The following is a 20,257-nucleotide window of genomic DNA, read 5'->3' as shown; positions in this document are numbered from 1 at the left end:
TGCACAGACACACACACACACACACACACACACACACACACACACACAATTTGACTACAATTGAAGAGACCTTGGTGTTTAGTTCTACATCAGTGTCTATAATCATGGCCAAGTCATTTACACATATCGGTGTCTTCAGCTGCAAAGGGCAGGCTGGACAATTTTACAAATTTCAATCGTTTTTTTCCCCCCGATTTCAGCCAGAGCTGGGTATGATTTGTATGCAAAACTTTCCTTTTAATGGTCTTCTTAGAGAGAAACCTAGTATAGCCATGTTGCAAACAATGACATCTATAAGATCTTGTACTTGATAGCTTGATTTTTCTCTGATTAAAGCAAGACATAACTATTTGATGCTTTTAAGTTCCTTATTTGCAGTCAGCTTCTTACTCTTTCTGGATTGCGCATCAAACACCAGGAAATATTGGACAAGGGGCCCTCTAGCAACTCATCACTATTCAAGATTCTATGTATGTGTCAATTAATTCTGGATGTATTAAAATCACTATACAATAGATGGATAGATAAATAAACAAATGACCCATCCTCAGGAAACAGACCATCACGAACACATCCCACCAAAATTCCAAATTTACAATACAGTAAGAGCAGAATTATAATAAAGGGATGTGAAAATTCTATAAACCTTGTAAGTGCTATGCTAGTAAACAACACCAGATGAATGAGAAGAAAGAGAAGCAATTCTTCTATTCAGCTGTTCTACAAATTATAAGAAGGCCTCAGAGGTTCAAGGGGAGATTGGAGGGTGAATGGAAATTCAGAGTGGACAAGAAGGCAACAAGACAAACTGATGCCCATGCAAAGGGCTAATGCCCTGGGGGGGCTGCACATCCTTGGGAGGTGGGTCGGACGTGGATTATGCAGCAAAGAGCGAGGAGATGAGGAGACAGAGAGGCAGGGAATGTGGCAGGATGCATGCAGATGATTTCTCTACTGGGGACAAGAATGAATTACTTCTTCATTAACCCTCAACTGATAACTCAACTTTCACATGCTTTAATATGGTTTCACCATCCAGTAACAAGCTCCAAGAGCAATGCGGGCTGTACGCGAGGCTTCCTGAGGACCTCACGGAAGAGGAGGCGAGATGTGAGAATGTGAACCATATGACAGTATGTCTGGCCGTGGGTTAGTGCGCATGTGCAGTTCCATGGTCGGCTTTGTTCTCTAGTCCGTTAGGGTAAGCTGCATGACTTACGAAAACATTCATCTAAAGGTGTAAAATAGAGTTCTTTTCAAAGTAGTGATACCATTACACACGCACGCACGCACACGCACGCACACGCACGCACGCACACGAACTTTGTGGCGCTTGTGATGTGAGATTCTGTGGCTTTACGTTAAGTTGCTTGTTGTTGTTCCGTTCTGGAGTCACAACCTCACTAGATAGCCCAATTCGGCTTCGAAGTCTCTTCAAGGTGGGCCCTGAACTCACAATCCTGCCATCTTAGCCTCCCAAGTTACCGGGATTACAGGTGTGCGCCATTATTCTGGGTCAGAGTTGTGGTTTTTTTTTCAAGAGATGGGTAGTGGATAATGAACTTTCTTTTTTTACAATATATTTTTCTCACATGGGAATATGCCTTCAGTTGACATGCATTCTGTATTTGACATTTCCATTTGCACACGGAAGGAATATTCACTTGCAGGTAGCGCGGGCCGTACCTTCTTCAGCAGAATACACCAGCGTGGTGGGGCTGAACGGCCCTTCTCCTTTATTGTTGAAGACGCCCACTTTCACCTCAAAGGGAGAGAAAGGGCGCACGCTCTCATTCCTGAACACGTATCTGGAGGCATCGGCCGAGGCCAGGACGGTGAGCATCCAGATCATTTTGCCATGTGGCCGGAAGGCCACCACGTAGCCAAAGCCTCGGCCATTCTGTAGTTCCTCGGGGACCGTCTGGGAAAGGAAGAGTCGGTGATTAGAAACCAACAGAGCGTGACCAGATGCTAATACTGCCTGTCCTTCCCTCCAATACTCTTGTCTCCGTTCCTTTACAGGCATCTTGAGGGGTGTGTCAAGGGCCTTTTAAATTTGTCCTTCAGTCTGCCTTGTGTATCTGTGAGGTGTTAGATTGGAGGGAGTTTAAAAGGGGGGTGGGGGAGAAAGAAAAGCTTGGCTTAGATGAAGTCACTCTCCCTTTCTTGTTAAAGACCTCAAAGAGAGAGAAATAAATTAAGTAGACAAGTGAGCCCCTTAAAAACACATGCTCCTACTATGCACAAATACTAATCTTCCTCCGACTGCCAAGTAGACAAAAGATCTCATGGAAGGAAGAAAGACCAGCGTGGTGCAGGTGAGATATGTCTCTCTCTGCACCCCAAGAGCTCAGCTGTGTGTGAGGAGAGGGTTTGTTGTACTGCGGGCTCTCTGGCTATGAGAACGCTTTTCATTTCTGGAGTGATTGTCTAGAAATTTTCAAACACATTAAAGACCCTTTTTGGTGTTTCCTACCTCCTCTCACAAAATCAATTTTTAATAAATTGGTGATGAGCCTTCCTCCAGGTTATTTAAAGAAATATCTCATAATCCAGTAGCGCAGCCAACCGCCAGGAAATCACGCTGCCTTGCTGAATTTATTGCTGGCAGACATTCTCAATCAATTGGTCAGGGAGCAATTCAGGAAGAAAAACAAAACAACAACAACAACAGCAAAAACCCTACTGGTTTTCTCTCAACTTGACTTTAAATTTTTTTGTGCTATCTTCCCTTTTATGATTGTTTGTTTTCCTGTGATATATGAAATTAAAACTTGCCTTGACAATGCATGGGCCAACACCTTTATTTCCTGCTAGCCATTAGCTACGGGAGAGGACATGTTGGCACTTTAATGGATTTTAACTCTGAGAAATAATATTTGACATGGCGGACAATAACAACCTGGCCTAGACAGGATATATGTCCCTTCTCTTCTGCCATTCATTTACCTCCCACGTTATAACCAGTTCAGATTTGCTGCCTCCTCCACCACTGACGTTAGCTGGGGTGACTTCAGGGACTGTGCAGGAGACAAAAAAACAAGTTACGTCAGGTGGTAATGGTGAGTGAGGGCCAGGATACTCAGACTCCTACATCTCTGTCTATAGAGCTCAGAAACAGCGTGAGCAAGGGACTTTGGGCATGCTCTGGAGGGAAGCAAAATGTAGCAAGGAGATGGCTATTCTTTACCTGTTTCCCACTCAACGAGGTACCAATGGGATTGGCCTATCTTACCAATTGTTCAGCTCCATCCCTAAAGACCAAAGGGTTCCAGGAAAGAAGAAAGGACTGAGATGTGCTGGTAGGTCCTCAATTGTGGTTTAGTCATTTATTAACCATGTCATGGTACACATAGGAAAGAAGAGGAACTATGCCCACAAAGAGCTTACAATCTTGTTGGGATGAGAGCACACAGAAAAGGATCACAGATCAATGTCAACAGCCAGTGAACATAGCACAGACAGAATGGAGCAATGCAGCAGTGTTCTGGAGTAGCAGGCTGCTGGGATGGGGGGCGGGGCTAATGGCTTCTCCGAAGGGGAATTGTGAGCTGGGTGTTGATGCAAGTGGAAGCCATAGGCTGACCCCTGGCTCCCTGTGCTTAACCTCTTGGATCCCCAGTTTTCTCTGTAAAAGTGGGGAAATCTGGCTCATTTCCTCCTCAGGGTTGAGTGGATTAATTAAGTAGTTGTTTTGGACAGGGCAGGAAAGCAGGCACGGCATTCACCATGTCTTCCTGTAATGGAAAGATTCACAGAAAGGCAGAATTTAAAAATGTCTTTGCTGGGAAATGTACCTCATCGGTGGGTACTTCCCCTTGGCTAGAGCCAAGGACATAGCTAGATGAATTTACTTTTTTTTTTTTTAAAGGAAGGTACAATTTCTGATTTGCCTAAGATCTTGTTATGCTTTCAAGAATCATTTGCCTTCTACCTGTATGCATGGTAACATTATTCTCTCCCTGTTTTTATTCAAGCTCTTCGCAGGATGTTCTCAGTCTTAGCATCTGGAACAAAAACCTAGTGAACATGCCTGAAGACATTTTCCTTTGCCATTCATGATTTTTTTGGTAACACAAATAAAAAAAAACAAAAAGACAGACATGAAAGAGTTAAGCACAGACAATTTCTTGCTACACTAGTGGATTCAATGAAGCTGAGTCTCTACTCTGATTTCTGAGTTTTACAATGATTTCAGGGGATAGGTGTGGGAATGTGAATCTGGATTTCACTTGGGGCTAAAAGAGCAGAAGAATGCAAGGTCTCTTCCTACATTTCAGGAGCTGCCACAGCGGACGATGTGCATCCTGGGTGCTACTCACGGGCTTCTTCTGTCCTCCGTTTCTCTGAGGGCCGACTGGGCTCCCCAATGCCAATCACGTTGGCTGCCACGGTGCGGAATTCATACTCAACCCAGGGGTTCAAACCCACCACCGTTGCTGTGAATGTCTTCCCATCAATGAGTTCTGGGACTGAAACAAATCAGAAGGTGAGAATGTTTCACAGGATTCCCAGAAAACAAATGCAGGCACCATCCATCCATCCATCCATCCATCCATCCACCCTCCTATCCATCCATCCATCCATTCATCCATCATCCATCCATCCATCCATCCATCCATCCATCCATCCATCCATCCACCCGTCGACCTATCTATCCATCCATCTATCCATACACCCATCTATCCATTCACCCACCCATCCACCTATACACTGACCTTTCTATCCATCTATCCACCCATCATCCATCCATCCATCCATCCACCCATCTGTCTATCCATCCATTCATCTATCCATTTGTGCATTTGTCCATCCACTCATCCACCCACCCAACTATTCTTCTATCTCTCCATCTACATATCCAACTATCATTGTCATCATTATCTCATTTAGGGGATGGTAGGTAGTTGACCATAGATATAAAAACTTCTGTTACAGTGAAGTAATCCCAGAACTCTGTATGTTTAATAATACACTCAAGTCAGATACAGGGAGATGATGTAAGACTCGTTTCAAAGGCCGTAAGCTACTTGACTATAATCATTATTGTGATGGCCTAACATGCTTTCCTATCTTTTTCATATATTGTCAGGCACACTTTTATTTTCATTATGCTCCTAGGAGAGAAAAATGAAAATATGTAAAGATCTGATGATTAGCACAGTCAACACTAGAATTTGTTGTCTCGACTTCCAAATTTTTCTTCACTTTCTTTTGAAAATTATTCTGTGATTCAACAGGAAGTAGGTAAATACAGAGAAAAATACATAAACCTATTCATTTCTGAAGTGTTTTTTTCTTTTCTTTTTTGGCAGTGGTTAGGTTTGAACTCAGGGCCTCGCACTTTCTAGGCAGGTGTCTGCCAGCAAGCCATGTCTGTAACTGCTAATTTTTGAGGTAGGAACTTGCTTCCTTCGCAAACATTCACTTGGACCAAGATACATCAATTCTAGGCTTCCCTTCATAGCCGAGATAACATACATGTGCCACCAGGCCCAGACTGATGGAGTCTCTTGGACTTTCCTGACGAGGCTGGCTGAAACCATGAATTTCCTGACTTCAGCTTCTCAAGTAGCTTGGATGACAGGCATGAGTCACTAGCCCCTGGCCATTTCTGATGTTTGAAAAGCTAAAATTAAGAGCAAACAATTGGGGTTGCTAACATCATTATACAATTATCTAAATTGTATGAAATTGGGTCTTTCACTCCATTTATTTCTAGTTCAAGACATCAAGGCCACCTGGCCTTCCCTTGGGGACTAAAGGCCAGTGAATCTTGCTTGCAGGAATGATTTGCCCAATTTTTTTCCTTAGAGGAAATCTATATGAAAAAAATAAAATATTGACAGAGATGGAAATGATTAAAGAATTACTTAAAACCCCAAAGAGAAGTGGTTGTGGCACTAAAAAAAAGTATGTAGAATAAATAACTTGAAAGAGAAAGAGGATGGAAATATCAGTGATACCAATAATTATGGCTTTAAAAAGGCACTAGACTTATAAAACAGATTAAAATTCTTACATCTCAGCATTCCCAAATATATCAATCTGAAAAAAAAATGGGGGTAGCAAGTGAATAGTCTCTCTAAATTCTTTAGATACTGTTTTCTGGGAAGTTACGTATAAACTTTACGAAGTCTGACTATCAAGCCGGCTTATGGTTCAAGTGATAAAGTGTCTGCCTAGAAAAGCATGTGGTGCTGAGTTCAAACTTCAGTACTACCAAAAAAAAAATTCTCCCAAGATTGTGCTTGTGGGATTGCACACACCACTACCTTTCCCTAGGCCACCACAGTGATACACACAGATAATCTCAGATAATAGGCAGACTCGTGCATTTTATCCATTTGAAATGTAAGTTCCAACAGAACCAGCATGGCAGACCTAAGCATCTGCAATACTCTTGCTTAGGATGAGTGAAACAAATACCTAAATGTGAGCTGGTAAGGAAGCAAACATACAACAAATGCCAGTACAGATAGCACTGGTCTTGGAGACACAGCCATGGGTGTTCTTGGGAGCTGTGTCCACTCAGATGTCCCTTAGCTTCTGCTATTGTCCATCATGCTGAGTTCCAGAAGACCCAGAGAGATACCAGCACCCAGCCTCCAATATGATACCTGTACTGACTGCTTGCCAGCCCACGGAGAACGGAGTCCTGGCTTGGATGACATACATGGTGACGGGGCTGTGGTTGTCAGGCCCGGCTCTCCAGGAAAGCTGAGCAGTGGTGTCTGTGATTTCATCAATGGTCACAGCCTCTGGGGGACCAGGAGGACCTGGGAAAAAGCCAGACTCTTAGAACCAAAGCGGGGGGTTAAATGTGCGTGCGTATGATCCAGTCACTTTAGCAGGGAGCTGACTCACTTAAACACTAATTCATCCACTCATGCATCATCATCATCATCATCATCATCACTCAATCAACTTCTTTTCTGAACACCTGCTGACTTCCAGCAGCTCTGCTGGACTCTAAAGCTACAGAGAGGAATGAGGCGTGTCCCTTTCTCTCAGTGGCTCAGAGATTAGGAGGAAATACTATTAGGTAAACATAGCATTGCAGTGGAATCTTCGTTTTGATGCTAGGCGAGAATATTGGGGTACCGAAAAGGCTCAAATTCATGTCTCCATTTATCATGTATTTACGAGTTTCTGCTGTGGGCCAGACATACTGTGTCTGGGGACAGAGCAGTGACAGAAGGTAGGCATCGCCTCTGATTACATGAAGATTACAGTCGGCTGGAAATGGGCATTTCTCTCACGGAGGATGTACAGGAGAGCAGACGTAGCTTTGAAGGTTTGGAGTGTGACAGGGTTGCATTGCACATTCTGCTGCACTTGTAATTATTAACGTCCACCTCCCCTTCCCCTCCATCCATCTCTGCAAGACACACCATTGGGACCACAGCCAGTGCGCCAGTGTCATAAGCCCCTCCCTTCCCTAACGCAATTTTGAAGCTAGGACGGAGTCTGGACCCCCGCTTATGTGGTTTCTACCTGTCAGTCGGGCTTGTATTTTCCTACCCAGGCTCCTGATGCGTATGGTTTCTGTCCATGCACTTCCACTATTGAAAGTGGGAATAAATCCAGCTTAACTAAAGGATCAGAAATCATAAAGCAATGGAAAGATGGAGAGCAACAGGCAAGCAAAGACAACAGTCTTTCCACATGGAAAGCTCTGGCCAGTCAGCAAAATGCAATTCAAATGATATTTCATTTCCATTAGATGGATCAAAGGATTGAGTCCTAGGAGAGACTTGCAAAGCACAGTTCAGCGATGACAAGTACTCCTAACTGTGTCACGTTCCAGTGACAGGGGAAGAAAAGACAGACCTCTGGGTGGTGGTGGGGGGGGGGGGGGGTAGGGAGTAAATGGCAATTTCCCAAAGGAAGACTTCTGGAATTTACTCTTACTCTACATGATGCTCTACCATATTCATATTCTCTCTCTCGCTCTCTCTCTCTCTTTCCTCCCCCCCCAAATCATTTTTGTAGACTTGCAGGTGAGACTAAATTTAGCTTCTCCTTCCCACTCCTGAGTGAAAATGTCTGCAAATCTGTATGCTAGAATGGATTAATTGTCCACGGTGACATTTCAGCATGACAATCTGATGTCACCTGGGGAGGGCCAAGGTAACCTCTGGTCTTTGGGAAGCCCTATTACCATGTACACCGGGAAGATAAGCTATTCTTCCTGTTTGTGTTTTTCCGACCAGTTTCTCAACTTAGTATTTGCACCCTTTTTCTTTATGGATACTGCTTTGTAGTGGCCTTTAGAATCAAAGTCCCCTGAAAGGAAAAAACATTTTGTTCCCCAACTCATTAAAGAATACGTGTGAGATCTTTGTGGCCCACCCTTCAAGCAGGGGTGTAGATTTGGTCCCTGGAGAAAAGAGAGGAGTTTCAGCCTATTGTTTGGTCTTTTTTAAAAAAAACTTTTCTTCTACCCCCCCCATCAAATGTATAGCTCCAATTTACAGAAGGTTTCTTTCATTTAGATGATTAATTCAAAATGATAAATATCAGAGGACAAACGTGATATAACATTGTCGAAGTCCCACAGATTTTTGTTTGTTTGCTTTTGTTTTGGGCAATAGCAAAAGGAACGAGTGTTTGCATGCTAGAATATGCTATGGCTCAGGGAAGGGAGAATTTCTGGGGGCCTTACATAGCTAAAGATAAAATAAATAAGCACAAGACAAATCAGGTCCAGAACCTATACTCCATGCTACGCCATTTTCAACTATGCAGGGTAGTAAAGCAAACTTCTGCCTCCTCTCTCTACCTAATGGGCGGAAAAGTTGCAAGGTCAGAGAAGGAAGAGATAAAACAAAAGATTATGGTTTTAAACGACATATTAATTTATTGGCCTTATTAACCGGTGCAACTAGATTTTCTTTTAGACTGCATTAGCAAATTCCTCTTGGCATTCAATGTTATTTTCGGTGAAATGAAGTATACAATATCATTTAAGAACTTCAAGTATTACTGATTTAAATATTTATTAGTGTAATTTATTGGTGCTTAAACTGCTGATCTGAACATTATCCTAATTAAATAGAAGATAAATTTCTAGCAACAGAATTCTTTTTGTCCCCAAGGGGAGAGCAAACTGATTCTGGTATATATTTTTTAAATGGAAATACACATATTTCTGTAAGTTATTCTCTGGGCACGATCACTTAGGTGCGATTCCGCCCCCCCCCCCTCCTCTTTTCTGGCTCCTATCTGCAACTTAACTGAAAGGTGTGATAAGTCATTTAAAGGTAACCGTATGAGTCCTGAGGCTATTTTCCTTTACCCTCTCTTGATAGTGACTTTAAGTTTCGAATCCCTTCCCATTTCTCCCCACATTCTGCCGAGAGGTCGCAGTAAGATTGTTTTGTTGGTCCCTACATACTCAGATTCACCCTGCCTCCAACTCCGGACTTAAAAAAGAAGTTTCCTTGCGCTCTAAGTTCTGCAGTGGACTCCAAAGATGTGCTCCTTTGCCAAGGATTCTGAGAAAGAAGCAGCAGCTTGCGAGCCGGGAGCTTATTTTCTTGTTCTGAGTTTGCTTTGTTTTTATTTTAGTATTTTTGTGGTCTAGGGATTGAACCCAATCCCTATGCACGTTAGCCAGATGTGTTACCACTGAGATACAGCCCCAGGCTTACTTGACCAGGACTTGAACTTGGTGCTTGATGCTCTTGCTCATTGGCTAGTACTCTACCAACTGAGCCATACCTCCCATGTCGCTTCATTTTTAGTGCTTCAGAGAACCAGGGAGAATGCATAGGAATGGGTCAGACGTGTGCCTGGAGTATTAAGATTTTTCCTTTACCTTTAAAACATTTCTTCGAAGTCCATTTACAGTTCTTTTGACCCATTTCTTTGGTATGGCTTGGAATATGATATGACCATGATAGGACCCATGGGGTCCGCTCAGGGCGTCTGTTGTTAGCTCCATGTTCTGCCATTTAAGCAGTTACTCACGAACGTCTCATAATATTAATTTTGACACCAGCTCCAACCTTGTTTGCTATGTCTCAGTCAATCAGGGGTTATCTTCCTATAAAACCATATTTTAAAACCTGGGTAGTCCTGTAAATTTGTGTGTGGAGGAGGACATAAAACTGGGGAAAAAAATCTAATGATCGATTTACTTAGGCTACTGTTTTACTAGTGGATTAAAGAATCCGTGTGGGGGCTGGGAAGGTGGCTCAGTGGTAGAGTGCTTGCTTTGCATGCATGAGGCCCTGGGTTCGATTCCTCAGCACCACATAAGCAAAAAGAAAAAAGCCGGGAGTGGCGTTGTGGCTCAAGTGGTAGAGCACTAGCCTTGAGCTGAAGAGCTGAGGGACAGCGCCCAGGCCCAGAGTTCAGGCTCCATGACTGGACACCAAGAAAAAAAAAGAATCCGTGAGGTTTAACCTAGATGAAACCCCCAAACGGTATAGCTGGATGGATCCCTTTTAACGCAGATGCTTTTGCTGGGCCCAGTGGCTCACACCTCTCATCCTCACTATTCAGGAGGCTGAGATCTGAGGATCACGATTCAAAGCCAGCCTAGGCAGGAAAGTCTATGTGCCTCTCATCTCCAGTTAATCACCAAAAAGCAAGAAATGGAACTGTGGCTCAAGTGGTTGAGAGCTAGCCTTGAACAAAAAAACTCAGGGACTATACCCAGGCCTTGAGTTCAAGCCCCAAGACCTACACACACATATACAAGTATATGCTTTTGCTGATCAAAAGTATTCTAGAACATCGTATCAACTTCAATGGCAACAATTGGAGCATGGACAGGATTTATTTTTAGGATAAAGGAACTGGATTTGCTCAGTACATTGTCTGACAATCCGGCATGAGAAATATGTGTGCAGGAAACTTCTCTTGGCTGTTATCCACTGTTTGTGTGCTTAGCTTCTGCCTGTTTGTTTGTTGTTGTTTTTTTCCAATAATTTTAAACCCCTGGGGTTTTAGAACTCTGCTAGGATACATATCACAAAAATATTTAAGGACCAAAAAACAATTCAATACCTCTTACAATCAGGTCTGCAGAAGCAGATAGTCTGTCCACGCTTGTCTGGACAATGCAGACATATTTCCCAGCATGCTTCAGTTGGATGTTTCGGATCATCAAATCACCAGCTGAATCCTGCTGATAAAGTGGAGGAAAGTGGCTACGATTACTTTTTAATGAGCTCTAAATAGCATTATCACATGAAGGACACTGTGACTAATGGATTTATTTTACACTGGCTGATGAAAAACATTAGCGATGCAAGCCACGGTCTATTAAAAATAGGTAGGTTAGCCCAAGAAACAATGCCAACATTTCAGAACCCACCTTTGGCAAGAGCTCAGGTGCCTGGCTTCCCTGGGTCTCTGGAAGAGTCTACTAGACCCTTATCGGAAGCACTTAAACCTACTTAGATAAGGTGATTCTTGAGCTAGTCTTGTTGATTCCCTTCAACGTGACCTCAGCCGGCTGCCTGTGCTGGTATTCTGATACTTTGGAGCTCCTTATTTGGAAGGGGGAAATGAACCCATATTTGGAGTAGTCCACATTTCCCTGTATAACCCTGACTTGCAGCCAGCATTTTGATTGCTCTCCGGTTTAAATTAAAGGATTATGAAGACCGACTCTCCAAGGAAATCTTGCATCACCTAATGTGGAACAGTGCTAATTTGTTTTCCAAATGCCAAATGCATGTTTGATTAGCAGATGAATAAGTCTAATTACATCCCAGTATAGATGCCTAGTTACCCCCAGAACCATTTCTGCACCGTTCACCAACAAAGTATTTTTCACAAACACGAAGATACCTTCACAGAGTATCACAAAAAGGTGCTATACTTTAGAATTTGGTTTCACAGTTCTGTTAATCAAAAGTTTGGAGATCACTTGCCCATACAAGTGACTACTCCACAGGCTAGATTTGGAATGCTGTGCCTCTTCTTAACTTCTTCCCACAAAGGATGAACATTTAGGGTATATTAATCTTTCCATGTTTTCCCATTCTAAATATAACGGTGTCAGTCCTCCCACTGGTAATGATGATGTGTGATACTTAGTGATATTTTGCATATGGCTGTTATTTTCCAAGTGTTTTAGATAGAGTAATACAGCAGTATTAATGTCCTTGGAAGCAGACGTTCTAGTTATCTTATTTTGTAGATGAGGAAACTCTAGCACAAGGAAGTTAGGTGATTTACCTAAAGTCACTTGTAAGAAGCAGAGCCAGAATTGAACCCACATCACCAGCTCTAATCCTTGCTCTTAGAGATACAGAAAAGAGACTTCTCTGTATCTTTGTTGGAAATCACTGAGTTCTTGGCCTCTTTCTTTTGTTTCAATACAACACACACCACATGCACTTTTACTAAGGGCGGTGAAAGAGGCAGAATCTCGCGCTGCTATTAGAAAGAGTAGAAGAAAGGCTGAAGTCTAGACTGCAGGAGAGCTAAAGTTTTGATACCTGGTTGTCTCAGGCTGATCCCTGCTGTGTGATTTTATCTAAATCTCTTAATCTGTCTGTGCCTTTGTTTATTGACCTCTAAAAGAAGGATGCCTCCCCTTCTGGGCTATGTGGTGAGAATCCAATGAGACTGGATGTTATTGTGAAATCCTTTTATAGACGATGAAGCACGGAGTAAATTTAAACTGGCATTATTGATGGTCATGATCAATTTTCTCTGTGAAACAATCACGTCAAAAAAAACCCTTAAATCTAATTGAAGTAGAACTGTGATTTTTTTTTTTTTTATCATCACAGACATCTTTTATTTATAACACTTGTGTTCCTGTCCAATTTCCACTATTTACTGATCACATCTTATAACAGCTCAAGTAAAATGGGAAAAATAATTGCTAACCTATTTCACAGGGATTCTGGGAGGATTAAGGAGCTACTATATAAGCGCTTGGTCAATAAGTAGGTTCATTACAAATAAAAGAGCAACCACCATCATCATCATCATCATTATCACCACTGTTGCCATCAATATTGTTAGTCTTCTTTACCTAAGATATTTCACATGTTGGGATCTTGAGGAGAAGTTCAAATACAAAATAAAATTGCTAGAGAGATGTAGGCAGTGAAGTGGGAAGCCATATTGATTTTAAAATGGAAGCCATATAGGTTCTATGAAAATAGCTCCACGATCTCAATAATTTATTTTATTCTTTGGGTACTTAAATAGCAAAGAAACCATGATAGCTGGAATATTTCAGAGCACAGAAAACTGCTAATACAATGTCATGTTTTTATCACTCAGAATGTAATTGTAGTTAGTCTTACATTTTGACTGGAATTGTATCTTTCAAGCAAAACTGAAATGTAAAAAAATAACATCAGGGGGCTGGGAAGGTGGCTCAGTGGTAGAGTGCTTGCCTTGCATGCCTGAGGCCCTGGGTTCGATTCGTCAGCACCACATAAGCAAAAAGAAAAAAGCCGGAAGTGGCGCTGTGGCTCAAGTGGTAGAGTGCTAGCCTTGAGCTGAAGAGCTGAGGGACAGCGCCCAGGGTTCAGGCCCCATGACCGGACCCAAAAAAGTAAATAAATAAAAAAATAAAATAACATCAGGATCCAGTAAGAGCCTCACAAAAAGAGACTTCTCAGAAAAAGCCAGAACTAAGAAGTATATTTATGTCCCTACCAAAGAGAACACCACAGTCACAGTTTGTGTTCTCCTACTGGGTTCTGTTCTGTTTCTGACAGAGCACTTGTGAGGAACGGAGCACAATGACACGATACATTTTGTAAAACCTCAACAGGTTGATTCTACGGAGCATCCTTTCCAGCACGCTGAGTCAGGAAGCAGAGACAATGGACTTGGCTTCAGAATGGCGCAGGTCTTCCTCCTCTACTACCAAATCCTAAGGCTACAGCCATTAATGACCCTGGTGGGCATTCTCACTGTCTGTAGTGAAATCCTTCAGGTCACACTTATTTCTTAGCAATAATGGAGAAAGGGCTAAAGGGGAGAGAGAGAGATTCCTCACATGAAAGGCAAATGGGCCAGGCCTGTAATCCTAGCTACTCAGGAGGCTGAGATCTGAGGATCGCTGTTCAAAAGCCAGCCTGGGCAGGAACGGGAAAGGCCATGAGACTCTTATCTCCAATAAACTACTCCGAAAACCAGAAGTGGCACTGTGGCTCAAGTGGTAGAGTGCTCGCCTGGAACTGAAGCGCTGAGGTCATTGCCCAGGGCCAGAGTTCAAGTCCCACAACCGACTGACCAAAAAAAAAAAAGAAAGACAAATGGCACCCATTCTACAGGCAAGGGTTGGCACAGAAGATGGAATTAAAGTGCTTGTCCATGATAAGCATTAAGGTTTCTCCATCTGGTGTTCCTCAGTCCTGGTGTTGTGTGGCAACCGCTGTGTCTGTTTGGCTAGGCTACCTATCTGATCCTCAGGTCTCTATTTAAAATTGGTAGATGTCCCTACCATCCTAGGAGATAATACTTTTTGTTATCCTTCCCCTGTCTGATAATAAACGGGAGAATAACCAACTATTCTGCTTACTTTATGAAAAATGGTCTCAGCATATACTTTTATACTATAATATATTATATACTACTTATACTAATATAATAATTTATACTATTATCAAATCAATGTGATCCCTCCTCCACATACTACCTCATTAAATTTGACCAAGTCTTTCTTTTGTGCTAAACACAGAACTATGGATGTTTTTGATTGCAAGGAATTTGAAATCTTGCGTAAGCTCAGGCCTTAGTTCATGTATTCTCACTTGGCTAAGTTATTAAGTTGAACCAATTGATAGAGGTCCAGAAAGGTTATAATTTTGACAGTGCCATCCAGATTGCATCACCTGAGACTCCAAAAGACAATCCCTAATGAACCAAGATATCTACTGATGCCATAAATGATGGTACCAGATGGATGCCATCCTTGGGAAAATAGTCATTGAAAGTGTTTTTAATGTCTGTGACTCAAACTCCTTGAGAAAGTTGGCATCCATGCAAGAATAAAAATGGTAATATAGCTAGACCAATCATGTACAATTAAGTAATACTTTGTAAACTTCGGGCTGTTCATGCTCAACCTAAGGTGAGAAACTTGAGGGGGAAATCAGATTCTTATTGAGTTCAGAGCCCTGCTTTTACATTCTGCTTGTTTTTTTGGTTAGGGCTGTCTAATAGACTGGCAGCCAGAGTGAATCTTTATTATTAGTTGGAATGTAGGGCTGTGTTAGGATAAGAAAATCATTTATAAGAATGATAGTTGCAAACCCAAATTGCTTTCAGGTTTAAACCTCTTCTTGTTATATCTTCACTAATATACATTTTATCAAAAGTAAAGCATTTCAAAAAATTGAAGCATTCGGATTCATTCTACTTGGAGATAATAAATAACCTCGCCATCATTTTAAAATCAAGTCCTAACTATACAATAATGATTCTCCCACAGGGCCAAATTTTTGACACCCCAAAATTTTGTGAAATGAGATGCTTGAAAAGCGTTATCAGTTTGGTGCTGGTGGCTCACTCTTGTAATCCTAGCTACTTAGGAAGCTGAGATCTGAGGATTGTGGTTTGAAGCCAGCCCCGGCAGTGTCTTATCTCCAATGAATAACCAAAAAACTGGAAGTTTTTTGCACCAGCCTGGAGCAAATAAAGCCATGTGAATGAATAAATAAACAGGAGGAGAAAAAACAATTCTTAAATAGTGACTTTCTACATTTTTCTACATTACCCTGAAGCAGTTTCAAGAAGTTCAGTTGCTTTGTATCCTGTTTCCTGTGCGCTATTAATACTTACCCCTCCAACTCTTTCAAAGTGGTCTCCATCTTTGTCAAAGTCAATCAGGTGTCCATTGAAAGACCAGGTGAACACAATGTCGAGCGAGTGATCGTGTGTCACCTGGCAGGGCAGAACAATGCTCTCTCCAACAGTGACATCCATGCTGGAAGGTGGGACCAAGACCCTGGTTGGATCTGGAGAGTTAAAGAAAAACAACAGCAGTAAGGACAAAGCCTTTGAGCTCGGGTGGAAATAAACTAAATTTAAGAGTAGGGTATACTTTTGCTTTATTTTATTTCTGTTATAGGCTGAGATCCATAAACCTTAGTCATCCGAGAAGCCCGGACTTGGGCAGGAGGTCATTTTTAATATATGAAAAGATTAAAGTACACCTTTCTACAACCACAGGACAGTAGGGAGGAGGGAGAGAAGATTTCCAAAGATTATGGCTGAAAGAACCCTTTTTGGCATGTTATTCTGAAAGAGCCTCTTTTAAAAACATTTTCATGTCTCTCTCTCGTTTCACTAAAGTCGCATCTCAGCTAACCACAGAAATATCTACATATATTGGAACTTATTGGGGCCTTTTTTCTGTGGTAAAAAGTTGCTTGTTTTAGCGTGGAAAATTTAGAAAATTCAGAGAGAAAAATCCAACCAGGGAAAACAATACAAAATACTTCCAAAGAAAGAAAAAGAAAAAGAACCCCCCCCCCCACACACACACAACATCTATATAATGTCCTTTATAGTATTGAGCCTCAGCAATAATTCCTCTTTCATTTGTCCAGCATTTTCCAACAGTTTTATCATACATGGTTGAAAATATGGCACTCACAATATGTTCCTCTTTTCCTTGTTTTAGGTATGATTTATTTTAGTCTATTTCTGTTAAATTTCTGCAGAACAGAGATTTCAACTTACAGCATTTATTTATTTATTTTGTGTCAGTACCTGGAATTGAACTCAGGGCCTTGCAATTCAGCTTGGTTTTCTCACTCACAACTAGTATACTACCACTTGAACCACATCTCCAGCCCAATATTTGGGGGAAGGGGGCTAATCTGGAAATGGAGTCTTGCACTCTTCTTTGCCCAGGCTTGCTTTGAAACTTCATCCACTAAATTTCAGCCTCCTGAGAAGCTAGAATTATAAGCATGAGCCACCCGCATCTAGCTTAGGCTTACAGTGTTGACAAAATGTAGAACTAGTAGCCATATTGGCAAATTTCATGACAAAAATAAATAATGCTGTAGTGAGCATCGTTGACAACATTCTATATTCATACTGCTTCTTTAAAAACAAAAGAGTGTTCATTAGCTTTTAAGATCACCTTTACATAATTGCTTTAGTGGGGTTGGAGCGTGCTTGTTTAGTTGAGGCTGTTTGTAAACTCTAGTCCTCCAACATCTCACATTATAGCTATCCCAATTTTTCAAGATAATGTAACTTCATAAATGGTAACAGAGAGTATAATAGTAACATGCAAATTGAATTCAACACAAAAGCCATATAAGTGCCTAAAATTCAATATAAAAGCCATATAAGTGCCTAAAAGAATGGAATTCTCAGCACAGCCCTATTTCACAAGTTTTTATGTATTAAGCCAACCAAGCAAATAATTGCAAATAAGAGATATCAAAGCCCCAAACCTACAACAACACCAACAAAAAAACCATAGAAACACAATAATAGAACATGATTAATTATCTTCCATAGGGTCATGTTGCAGGCTATGAGGTATTTGGATATTTGTTAAATGAACCTAGTAGAATAAAATCTCATGTGGGGAACTTTGAGATTATACTTCATATGAGATATTTATTTGGGGTTTGTTTTATTTTTAATTGGCAAAGGGGAATTGTACAAATTTATGGGGTACAATGTGATAGTTCAGCACATGCACACATTTTAATACCCAATCTATCACCTCAACTTCCTACTTTCCTGTATAAAGAAAAAAATAATTGTAACACACTTTTTTTCTATCATTTTATCCAACTCTGGAAAGAAAACAGTTCAGGGTTGTTATGAAGGGAAGTTTCTGTCTTAAAAAGGTTATAATCTACTGGTAGGATATACTTTTTCTATTTTCTGGAAATAAGAAAAGATCGTGATAAATGGATGATGTGCTTTTAGTTACTATCGAATGAGTGACATCCATGAAATGAGAAGTCAACTACTTGTACTGGCACCTAATGGGACAGAAATTCCCTTATTTCAAAGGCTGAAGCTTTGTAAGCCACATAATAAAAAATCTATCGATTCACTAGCACTCAGCAACAGATATAGACTAGATGGCTTTTTTTAAAATTTTGATTGAGGGAGAGATGTAAGGGCAAATCTTATACTAAGAAAAAATTTAGGAATCACTCCATTTGGATTTTATGTCATTTGGCTTTTGTTGTTGTTGTTGTTAGTCATGGAGCTTGAACTCAGGGCCTGGGTGCTGTCCCTGAGCTCTTTTGCTCAAGGAGGTGCTCTATCACTTTGAGCTACAGCTCTACTTGTAGTTTGCTGGTGGCTAATTGGAGATAAAGGTATCACAGACTTCCCTTCCCTGGCTAGCTTTGAACTATGATGATAAATCTCAGCTTCCTGTGTAGCTAGGATTACAGGCAAGAAGTACCAGCACCCGGTTTCATTAGGCATTTTTGATTTTGAATGTTCCTTGTCTATAAAATGAAGACTGAAACATAATCCCACGCTAAAACAACATATCTTTATGGGCTTTTATTTTGCAAGGAGCTTATTTTTATTTTTACTTATGAGTGGCAGTATTGGACTTTAAACTAAGGCTTGGCCTACTTCTTTAGGCCGTTGTCTGCCTTTAGTTAAGATACACACTAATTTTGAAATTTAGGTCTAAAATCTAATGTACTGTCTCCTCATTTTTTTTAATGCCAAATCTATATTGTGTATTGTAAGAATATCACACGTAAAAGAAGCTGAGAGAGTAATAGCCAAGATCACTAAGTCCCTTCCTTTGTGAGACTTTCATTTACTCCTAATAATTAAGTGGTATTACATTATTTAAGAGAAGAGAAGACTGACACCTGGACAGTTAAAACATTGTCTGTTGCTCTATTCTGCTTCTCTTCATTTAGCTGATAAACACAATGCACAAACATTCAGTGTCTGAGTCTAGGGGTATCATAGAGCCATTTTTCACTCTTTTGTACATATAGTCATCTGAAGATATTTAAATGCAAAAGTCCAGAAGTTCTGCTATGAGGCACGAAGTGCTTCTGAGGGCTTCACTGCAAGAAGAATGGACAGATCATCCTAGGCAGGTAGCAAGCCACAACTGTTTCTAACACTGAGCTTACACACCTAACTTCTGGGTGTTCCAGTCCAATGTCCAGGCTCAAGTTCTTAAAAATCTTTGTCTCAAATCTCCTCCTATCTCTTGGGCAAACAACCAGTTGGTTCATATCTTACAGACATTTGAAATTGGCTCATAGTTTCCTCCTCTCCTCCCCTCTCCTACCCTCCCCCCTCCCTTTCTTTTCTCCTCCTCTCCCCTGCCCTCTTCTTTCTGGTACTAGAGACTGAGTTCATGGCCACATACACAAGCTAAGCATATGCTGTATCACTGAATAATATTTGACTCATATATTTCATTGGCATGTCTCTTAAAGAAACATGTTCATGCAGGGATCTGGGACAGATTTATTTATGTATTTACCTATTTTTGTATTTATTATTGGTGAACTCAGTTGCCTGTGAGTCAAGGACCAGAAAAGTTCCTTAAATAAAGGATCATGCTGGTATAGTTGAGGTGCTGAGAGTGATAACCAATTAATTTAGTACTTGTCATCAATTATGTTCTGAGTTCTTAAGTAACAAGAATCAATGCATTATACACACACCAAAATAAAAAATAAATAAAAGATCTTCTTGGGACCAGAGAAGATTAAGCTGAAGTGCTTCAAAACCTTCTTAGCTCCTTAGTTTTTTATAAAGTGTGTGTTTCTTTACTACTCTTGTTTGCAGTGTTATGAACGCTGATGTTTTCTACTTGATTAATTTCCTTAAATTTGAATACAAACACCATACACAAACAAACAGATGGCTTTTTGCAAAAACAAACTGTCGCCCCTCCTTTGGTTTTCATTCATCAAGATCAGGAAGGTCTTATGTTTATGACTTCTGTTCTGATAGTCACTCTAGCTATTGTTCTGTGCAGAGAACTCTCAGAGGCAATTAGAACTCAAGATGTAAACTGATGGCTGTATTTGGATGTACTCAAACAGCAACAGTAAGTTGCACTGAGCCAACAACAACCCTTACCTTTTCTTTGTATGAGTGGTTCATATTGTGGAGAAGGACAAATTCAAAACCCTAGGAACTGATGATGAATTTTCCAAGTGTTTTAACCCTCTTGGAGGTTTCTAGAAACTCTTTTACTTCCTGTAGTACTTTCTATAATGTAGAGATAACTGAAGGTAAACCAAGTGCTTCATTATCAGCACAGTAGCAATCAGGAGGGAGAGTTATTTAT

General features: G+C 40.9%; 1 protein-coding gene across 1 annotated transcript in view; it reads right to left on the bottom strand.

Moving 5' to 3' along the window:
- Window positions 1–3,321: 3,321 nt before the first annotated feature.
- LOC122108041 (contactin-4) overlaps window positions 3,322–20,257 on the bottom strand; it is a 397,297-nt gene continuing 380,361 nt past the window's right edge. Inside the window, exons 12-16 of the mRNA XM_042680009.1 lie at window positions 15,775–15,950; window positions 11,020–11,140; window positions 6,621–6,779; window positions 4,323–4,472; window positions 3,322–3,628 (exon numbers count right to left, since the gene is read on the bottom strand). Of these exons, the coding sequence (XP_042535943.1) occupies window positions 3,603–3,628; window positions 4,323–4,472; window positions 6,621–6,779; window positions 11,020–11,140; window positions 15,775–15,950 (632 nt within the window). The 3' untranslated portion in view covers window positions 3,322–3,602. The remainder of the gene's footprint in view (window positions 3,629–4,322; window positions 4,473–6,620; window positions 6,780–11,019; window positions 11,141–15,774; window positions 15,951–20,257) is intronic.

The sequence above is a fragment of the Dipodomys spectabilis genome, unplaced genomic scaffold (genome assembly GCF_019054845.1).
Source record: "Dipodomys spectabilis isolate Male_0828 unplaced genomic scaffold, ASM1905484v1 ptg000054l, whole genome shotgun sequence".
NCBI classification, from domain to species: Eukaryota; Metazoa; Chordata; class Mammalia; order Rodentia; family Heteromyidae; genus Dipodomys; species Dipodomys spectabilis.
Note: the sequence above shows the minus strand (reverse complement) of the source record. Positions and strands in the feature narration are given on the sequence as shown.